Genomic DNA, 9,921 nt, shown 5'->3' on the forward strand with positions numbered 1-9,921 from the left:
GGTGGTGTAATTGGGAGGCAGATGCTAAGTTTGCACCTGAGATGGGTTTCAATATTCCTTCCCTGGACATGCTACTGCCTAAGCCACAGATCCAGGCTGAGGAGGGCACACCAAAGCGCGAGCTGTGGAGAGCTCGACACTCGATACAGGTCCCAACAGAGAGTCATCGACCACAGAGGGAAAACTCACACTTCAGGGACCTCAAATTTGTATCCTGACTCCAGAAGTCAGCTAGCGCTTTCATGCTTACAGAACCCGGTGTGGTGTCTACTCGGGGAACTCCAAGTGGGATCTTTAAAACCTGAAATGCTCAGGGCCATCAGAACTACTTTTCCCCAGCCACAGTGCTCTCTGCGCTACCCGCTTTGATGGTAAAACGGAAACAGAAGTGGTGACCTGGTCTGACCTGCCTTTTTGGTACAACAAGGATACACAAAACGTGTTCTGCCAACTGTACTCACCGAATCAAAACCCCATTAGACCCGTCACTGCTCAATTCAACACGGCTGTTCCGTTACAGACACAAAAGGCCCAGAACAGCCGCTCAGGTACGCCCTGTCAGACACCCAGAAACCCACTAAGTCCCCAGAACACCAGCACAGCGCCCAGCCAACGTGAGCGAAGCACGAACGCTGCCCGTCTGAGCGACACTGCGTACATAAACCTGCCCACTCACTCACAACGCACGCGAGCGCGCTCTGCGTGCGCTAACGTGAGGAATTTACGGATGCAGGCGGCAGCTGGCCCCACCCTGCACACCTTCCACTGCACGTTACTCCTGGTTCCTTACGAACACCAAAGCAGCCCCGCAAACAAGTGACCAACAGCCAGGAGTCTGCGGGGACACATCAGACAACAAAGAAGGGGAAACCAGACTGTTGTATAAACGCTAAATAATTTACCAAACCGCACTAGGGGAAAGAACAGGGTTAAAGTTACATCATCTTGCTTGTAATTCTAGTTCTTTGTTAAACAACAAATTTAAGTCAATGGAGCTTTCACGGGCCTCTCTATATGGAGAACAGCTGTTCAACTTTTACTAGACAGCTGAGGCCACAGTGTCTGTGAGAGCTGCACTACCCGCTAATAGCTGTAGGCAGCTGCCCACAGTTCATCTCCACGCTGGAATGCTTCTTCCCACATCCACGGACCAACACACAAAGCACAGGTGACAGAGGTGCCTGCAGTGCACAGCGCTTGTTTCGAAAGATGCCAGACATGCTTCTCCCACAGAAAGAGGGCATTCAGGGGAGAGAGGAATGAAGCTACGCTGTGTAAAACCGGACAGTCTCACAGCCCACCGCACTTTCATCAGCGGCAGCACGCATCTGCTGCGCTTGTCGCCGAAGGCTGCCGCAGGGTTTTAACAGACAGCTTTCCAAAAGCAACCCCCAAGCGAACTGCACTTACTCCTCTCCAAGGGTACAGTCTGGGCAGGTACCTTTAGGGCTGCGGTACGATACGGTCATTCAAGGTTTGCAAAAAATCACTGTAACAAGCTAATTCCCAAAGCCAGGTGCCAGGATTTAAGCGAATGCTCGTAACAAAACGGTGAAGAACCTGGATTTCTACAGCTGCGTTTAGCACAACGGAAACAAACAAACAAAACAGAGGCAGTTACGCGAGGAAGCTACTGCGGACTCCGCTGTGATCCCGAACAGGACGTTTTCAAAACAACAAGCATGTTAGACAAATGGCTAATCTCTACCTGTAAGAGGTGATGGTGACCCAACCGGTGTCGATGGATTCGATGGAAAACTACTGCTGGTATGATCAGGAGAATAAATCTAACAACAGACGAAAGAGATCGTGTATCAATACATGTCAGAACACACAGAAAAAAACCAGCTATTAGGACTCTGTTTCAATCGTCACTCTTGATGCTGGACTGATAAAAAACCCCCAACTTGATCTGCAGCTCTGCTTTGTTACACTCAAGGCTCTAAAAGCATCCAGAGAACTTTCACTTTCAAGCAGCTGTCAAAATAAGCAGAGCCTGTATTCGATAGCGACACAAGTATAACTGATCTTCCTTCTTGTAACAGCAGCAGCAATTACGGCCTTTTTATCACTGAAGGGGAGCGGTGGGTGTAGGAGAACAGCACACAGATTATTGTAACAAACCAAGCGTCAGGAAAATGCGGAGGAACAATGACTTCCCAAACTTGAGAGAGATAAAACATTTTAGCAGTCAACACATGCTATCTTCTGGGAACTAACCCGTCGCAGGAGAAAACCCCGAGGAAGCATTCAGCTCTGGTTACTGTTGGTACCTACCACACAAAAACCAGCTGAAAACTGCACCACACACCATTTTTCTCTTGTATTTCGCTATCAATTGCTCCCTTAAGGTACTATGCCTCAACTTGCAACAGTTCATTCCTTCCTATCAATGTACTTCAAAAGTCTTTATAAAAACAGACAATGCTTAAAGCTTTAATTAAAACTTAACATCCAGATCCTCGGAAACTTCGTTTTGCGAAGGGAACTGAGTAGGTGTCGAGGCTGACTATGGAGTTCAGAACGTATTTTATAGGCCCATCAGTTCAAACCTGTTTTCCCTTAGCAGAGACCAGGGTTTGTCAGTCATCAGACTGCTGTTAAAAAGAAACCTTCACCAGCGGTGCGGTGATGCCTCCGCGCGCAGACAGCGCCACGCGTCAGCATTTGGCCAACAATACGCTGGGCCTCGGTGAAGTTGAGGGAGTATTATCTGAACCGACAAAACCAGGACTCCGCAGGCTCCTTCCCGGCCTATCACAGTCTTCCCTTAGAAGAGGCCACCGGTTCCCTAATGGAAATACCCACTCTTTTCCATACATGCTAGAACGAAAAACAGATTTAAAAGAACAAACTACCTCAGACCCCTGTAGGAAATTCATGCACTGCGGATCACTACAAAAATAAGTCTTGGGTGTCAGAATGGGAACAGTAGAGAGTTCGGGACAGAGAAGCTACAGAATGAGGATGGTGTCAGAACAAAGGCCATGAAGTTTCCTTCAAAACCAGTCGTTTTCCACCGCTCTACCTGCCCATGTTGTTTTGCTGTAATTTCTCAGAAGAGAAGACCTGCATTAATGCAAAGCCACAGGGAAAACCCGGGGTCAGAACTCATTCTGCATGCAGTCCCGGCCGCTGCGCTGTTAAATGACCAATGATGAACAGCCCTGACACCTTCTGCCAGGCTTAAACGGTAACATGACTCATTTTACTGCAACAAATGAGGCTCCTCCTCCTATCAGTCATGGTCCATTCCAATCAGCGGGGTGCCAATATGCCAGGGTCTAATGAAAAGGCTCTCAGACAAAAGCCCCACAATTGAGAGCCTGCAGAGCCAAAGCTCGGAGCTGTTAGTCCAATTTTTTAAACACTACAGTGTACATTTCAGTTAGGCTTTGTTATGCTAATGTTATTGAGTCTAAAGCAACAAAGAAACTTAATTCATGAATTACTTTTAGAAGTCAACTTCCCTACATTTTCTTTTCTTTTGTGAGGGGACCAGTGGCTATTTAACTACCCAGACGGTACAAAGGCCTTTACCCCAGTTCGAGGTAGGAATCAAAACATAAGTTATCACAAAGAGGTCTGATATAATCAACAAAGTTAAACAGTCCTCCTGTTTGATCTCCTCTAAATTAAAGGCCAAGTGTTTTGATTTGGCATTAGGCAATGAAATAAACCAGATGTTTCTCCTGCCATATAACCCTCCATGGGCACAATCTTAAAGGGTTATTGTTTGGCAAATGTTCAGGGAAACACATTAGAAATGGCACGAATACCCAGATTTTCTTTTCTTTCTATCTATACTAGTTCATTATCCAAACTAATGCATAATCCACAGGGCTTTGGGAACTTTGTGTAAATACTTTCATGTACAATTCTCTTTCTTGCCTACCCTGAGATTAAGACCACAATTATCCAGGCTTAAACCTAAAATAAAAGAACCTTTGCAAATGTATTATCTGGCCTTACATGTTTAATCACATACTATTCTGTATGGGCTTTAATACCTCAACTGAAGAACAAATGTTGTATCCTCTGATGTTTCGCACATGAAAGGCCTATTGTGAGATGTACATCAACAGAATTTAGGACTAGAAATTCCTCTCAACAGTTGCAGCAGTAGCGTTTCAAATCCTAACAGAAAGGCATGCAGCGTCATCTTAGGGGAGGAAAAAAACCCCGTCAAGGCGATCCCAGTACTGAAATAAAACTTTGTTCAAACAGAAGACCATTCTTGGCTGACTAGCCACCCGGATCTGCGCGCTAGCTTCGCAGGCAGGAGCGAGCGCCTTCCTCCGCGAGCGGTGCTCCTTGCCGAACGAGCGCGAGAAGCGTGCTGGGTGCGCGCGGGGTGCGGGGGAAGCAGATGGATGAGGCGAGGGATTTGAAGTGTGCAGACTATGGCATGCACTGATAGAGCAGATGGAATGCATCACCATCAGCTATGACAGAAATGATTTATGGAATGACCTGGCTGCTCCTGCCAAGCAACAACATGGGATGACAGAAACAAGTTTCTATGACAACCAGAGCCCACCCACCAGTTAGATTAAACATTTCTGCCCTGACTTCCACTCGCAATATATTTAGAGTTTTTCCTCAAAATATCAGCCTGGGTCTCTTAACTTAGGCACACACACCTGAAAGGACAAGAAAATCATTTTGAAAAGGAGCACGGAGGAGAACGTCAGGGAGCCCCGCCGGTGTAACTGGCCAGCGTGTCAGACTCCCAGCAGACACTCTGGTCAGGGTGCAGAACAGCAGGCACCCCAATTCATCTGCGGAGAAGCCAACAGCCTGAAGTATGCAAGCACTGCTATTCCTAGGAGTCAGAACGACCCCAGTTCTTTTCTGACAGGTCTCAAACAGACAAAAAAAGAGAACGTTAACTTCCCCCGGGACTTGTAAATTGTTATCTACTTGCTGAATCCCCAAAAGCAACAGGGACAACATTTTTCTCCTCAGAGCCAGTAGGTCAGAGTTCTCCTACCCAATATGGACATTACAGACTTTATCAGATCTGGCAGTCTTTTAACACAGGACCCTCGGAGGGATGCAGGGGTAACAGGATCTGCACGAGCACGCACAGTTGCGCTGGCTGGTTCGAGGAGAGGGGCACTGAATCCAACCCAGGAACAGTCCTTCGGGGCTGTGAAGTGGCCATTTCTCTCTTTTCAATCAGACTTGGTCTCCCTGTTTGCTACGTACAAGAAACAGAAAGCGTCCCCCCAGCCACCACTCCTGACTGACATTTCTGCTCTACTGCATCCATTGCTGTTTTACAAAAGGCACATCAGGCTGCACGAATGCAAAACTACCTGCCGAACGCACACACGTGCAAACAGAGCTCAGAGCAGACCGGAGACACCTGCCATGTTCTGCATTATCTACATCGCTGCGGCGTTCGGACTTCACGCATACGCAGCATTCGGAAGGTTGTTCTGTAAGTTACAGCTCTACAACACAGCACTCAAACCCTCTCAGTTTTATAAGGCCACTGAGAAAACATTTTAAACCCTGAGGCAGGATCTGCTCTGAGAGTAACGTTGAAAATATTTGACTTGAACTAAAACACTGCGAGGGGAAAAGCAAAATAACAGCAAACCCTAAACTCATAATGATTATCTTGTACTTTGTCTAAACAACTTGCTAAACCACACCTGCCCTTACAAAGTCAGTACATGTCATTGTATCCTAGGACATTATTTTAACTTCCTACGTGAAAACTCCAGATTTGATACTATAAAATGGGTGAGCACATAAATAATGGATGCGGTGACCAGAATCAGTCTTTCAGGTCTGAATATTCTAGCTGCTACTTACAGATGCCAATGCCTTTCCAAGCGCATCACCTGTCTGCGAGCTTCCAGCACCATTTCCTCTGTTTCCTGTAACGTGGAGAGCAAACCAAACACAGATTTTTAAAGAGCTGAAGTTTGATTTAGTTTTGTTATTTTATTTGTCACGCACAGCTGAGCAACCACTTCTTGAACAGATATGCTGAGGAAGTCAGCGTCAACAGATTCAGTCCTCATTATACTTAAAAATTGAATTAAAACTATTAGATTTAAATTTACATGCTCTCCTCTTTAAAGCCAAACACAGTATCACCATGATAACTTAAGGACCAACAAGTGAAAGCAGTTAGAAAAGAGAGACTGAAATTATTCCCTAGAATCACAGAGCAGTTGTAACAAGATGTGGAAAAAACTCCAGAAAATTATGGCAGCTTATTTCTAAACGGTTGTCACCAAAGTGCTACACGTTTCATTAACTGTTAGCACCAAACGCGCTGAGCAGTTCCTCCTGTGCCTTCCTGCCCCCCTGTTCTAACTCCCCGTGTTGTACCCTCATCTTCACTTTGGGAACTCCCTGGGCAGCTCCCCCCCGCCAAGCTCAGTCGCCCAGCTCTCAGCTGCAAGCCAGCAGCTGCGCGTGCCCCTCTGCCCCGCACGCCACCAGGGCGGGAGGAGGTCTGACGCCCTACCAATTGGAAACACGGAAAGGACCGGAACCCTCTGACGTATCTGCTTTACTGTAGACAGACCCTTTAAAACTGGATCTCCTTCCTCCAACTATCAACTTCTAATGCCAAAAAAACGCACTTCACGTCAATGTAAGCCGTGTAAGCCATTCGCATCAGAAACCCAATTCCTGCAACCTCACTGTTTCAAGTTTGTTACCAAACTTAGATTTTCCAGCCTTGATTTCCCATGCAGACTCATTAACTAGGATCTGATTAATGATCCGAGTGTAAAACAGGCTCCCAAATCAAAGTCAATATAGTCACCCTGACTAAATTCTGCTCACTTAAAACAAAGCTACACGCAAATCGCGTCAGACTGACAATGGGCGTCTACGTCCAAGTCCTACGATGTTCAGACACGTGCAAGGAACAGATGATCCTCCTGTATTTCACGCTTGCTAGGTAAGCCTGGAAGAGGCTGAACCAGTCACCACACTGGCTACTCAGTAATCTCAAAATCAGTTAAGAGAGGAATTTACAATCCAGTTTATCAAGCTCCCCAAGAAGCAGCCTGCCTGCCTGGCTCCGGCACAGTACCTTGGTGATACGGCAGCTCCCAACACCGCAACACCAGAACCCCCTATGGGAACGTAGGCATACGCTGAACCACGGAAGGGTAACTGCCATCACGTTAGTTACCATCTCCGCAGCGTTGGCTTAGGCTGAGTCTTAAGCTGACTGCAAATGAATCTGCCTCACCTCAGCCACACCGAGGACAAAAATCATAGAATCATGGAATGGTTTGGGTTGGAAGGGACCTTAAAGATCATCTAGTTCCAACCCCCCCGCCACAGGCAGGGACACCTTGCACTAGACCAGGTTGCTCAAAGCTTCATCCAGCCTGGCCTTGAACACTTCCAGGGATGGGGCATGTCACAGCAGTGCGGTATCCCTGATCTACAAGCATCCCCTAAGTTATCTGGTGTGTCCTTAAGTTTAATTTTCTTGTAAAATTAAAGAAAAAAGGCAGGAAGAAGTTTTTACCCAGAATATTATCCGATCCATTGACAGGTGGAGTGTGTGAGGCAGCTACGTAAGGTGAACTGCTGGTACTGCCACGATGGAAGCTAGACATTGGAGGAAGACTGGCATTTATATCTGTAGGTGAGACTGAATGCGGGGGGTAGCTCTGGAGAGAAGAGAAACAGACACAGGACATTAGGTAGCCTTGAAACGAGTGTTGATACTTTAAGAGACCAAATATACAACACCCAGCTCTTTATTAAAGAAAGGGACTCCTCCATCCTGTGAACAGACCACTACACAGCCACAGGTTTTTATTTATGCAACAGACAAATAAAAGGATGTAAGCTCAATACAGTAAGTTTGTGACTTCTGACAGGTGGGCTTTTAACTGACATACATGAGCAGCAAACAAGACATCAATTCTCCTAAGTCAGATCCCATAAACCAGTACAAAGGTGTTCATCTGTGCCGCGTATCTTACCAAACGGTCATGTGTGTGCAGGCTGCCGTAACTGCCCGACTGGGACATGTGGGACGAGGAACCTCCCAGCATCCCACCGTAGCCAGGCTGGCTCATGCCATTGGATGAACTCCAGAGGTCAGAAGAATTGTGGGTCCCATCTTTTTTGGGTTTTAATAAAAAAAAAGAAATCAAGAAAAATACATTTAATGAAGAAGAATATCAAGTACTACTTTCCTCTACAAAAGAACACCTAATTCAGCTGCTCAGCTCACATCAGCAGGGAAAGGGTGACCAGTTCCTGCCGCGTCTATTTTCATGCCACCACACTGTTGCTATATTTATAAAAAACCTAAAAAACCAACAGCGGCTTTATAGCTGAAATACAATCCAGCCACAGCTGAGAAAATACCAAGTACTCCTGCTAATTACACAGACCTTCAGTTAGGCCAGATTTATATCAAGAAGGTTGATAAAAATTCCAGACTGAAAGAAATAATAAAAAAGGGGTGGTGGGGAGAGAAATTTGGCTACACAGAGCTCATCATAAACACAGCACAAAACGTCGATTAACCTAAAACAAGCAATTTACAGTCTAAAATACCTCAGTACCATAAAAACATGAAAACATTTCATTCCAACAGATTTCAGCAACTGAAATGACTACGTTACATAAGCCTTAAACCCACGTGTCAATGCAGTTTTCCTTCTGTAGCGCAAGCTGAAGAGCTCTGTAAATTCCTGTTCTGGGAGACTGTGCTTTCAATAGGCTCCAAAACCCCATCTGACTACAGCACGAGCTAATGGTATGACGCGAGGCGGAGGAAATGAATTCTGCTCTCGTTTTGCGCAAGGCAAAGCCCCTTTTTTTGGCAGGCTGGATACACGAGCATTTGAGAACTGAAGACTGTTAGCTGATATTGTACAGTCAAATTCCAGAACAGGCAAGAAGCCCTCACCTCATTTTTTCTCTATCACTCCAGTGTGCTGCTCTGAAGCCCCTACAAATCAAAGGGTGGGGGATTCTGTCCATCTGGCCTGGTGTATAATCCCTTAAATTTCAGTCAGCAATTAATGTCATGAGAAAAACTTTAAATCAACAGACAGCTCCCTTCATCTAACTGTTTTAGAAGTACATAAAACGCGAATCACAGGCTCGAGCGCAGTATGTTACCTCTACACTCCCTCATTCACCCAGCTCACGGCACATTTCTACCTGCAAGACAAGCGACATGTACCCAGGAAGTCCTTCTACCCACCTTGCATAAAGAAAGTGCTAGCAAACATACTGCTTGGTGGCTTGGGAGACGGGTAACTGGGCGATTCTCTGTTGAAATCATCAGAACTCGGGGATGGCGCATACACCTAGATGTGGGGGAGCAATAAAAGCAGGTCAGTAACACGCGGGCGCTGCGCATGAAAGAACCCGTAACCGCACACAGGCACACGTACAAAGCACAAATAAAAAAAGAACAGTGTAGCAAGCTGCAGCATTTGTTGCCCTTGTTTTATTTGCTTTTTAGCAAGTTGCCACAGTACAGTGGAACTACAGTAGAATGATCCCAACAACACGCTTTCTGGTGTGCCAACTCAGCCAGGTGGCCCGAGAAAAGCCTGAATGCTGATTTTGCTTTCTGAGCGCACGACTCGCGCAGACTTGTTGCTGAAGATAAAAAAGCAAGATAAAACAACTGGTGCCCCAAACAAATTGTCTTTTAAAACAACTGTATGCCTGTTTGAATATTTAATTAGCTGGCACCCCAACAATCAGAAAGAAAAAAGAACATCCAGCGACAAAAGGAAAAGATTTGAAGGCAGCCATTGTATCACCCATTCAGAGACTTGCACGCCTTTGTGCAGCCACCAAAAACACACGAACGCCAGTCCCCAGAACAACCTTACAACTGCAACATCGGGCAAACGATTTCCACGCTGGCCTAGCACTCCAGCATCTCTTACCAGACCA

General features: G+C 46.1%; 1 protein-coding gene across 2 annotated transcripts in view; it reads right to left on the reverse strand.

Moving 5' to 3' along the window:
• Positions 1–9,315, reverse strand: part of TCF12 (transcription factor 12) — a 29,951-nt gene extending 20,636 nt beyond the window's left edge. For both annotated transcript variants that reach the window (XM_010153948.1, XM_010153949.1), the window contains exons 1-5: positions 9,215–9,315; positions 7,977–8,116; positions 7,514–7,658; positions 5,827–5,891; positions 1,709–1,787 (exon numbers count right to left, since the gene is read on the reverse strand). In XM_010153948.1, the coding sequence (XP_010152250.1) occupies positions 1,709–1,787; positions 5,827–5,891; positions 7,514–7,658; positions 7,977–8,116; positions 9,215–9,242 (457 nt within the window). In that variant the 5' untranslated portion in view covers positions 9,243–9,315. The remainder of the gene's footprint in view (positions 1–1,708; positions 1,788–5,826; positions 5,892–7,513; positions 7,659–7,976; positions 8,117–9,214) is intronic.
• Positions 9,316–9,921: the final 606 nt, after the last annotated feature.

This window comes from Eurypyga helias, unplaced genomic scaffold, assembly GCF_000690775.1.
Source record: "Eurypyga helias isolate BGI_N326 unplaced genomic scaffold, ASM69077v1 scaffold10946, whole genome shotgun sequence".
NCBI classification, from domain to species: Eukaryota; Metazoa; Chordata; class Aves; order Eurypygiformes; family Eurypygidae; genus Eurypyga; species Eurypyga helias.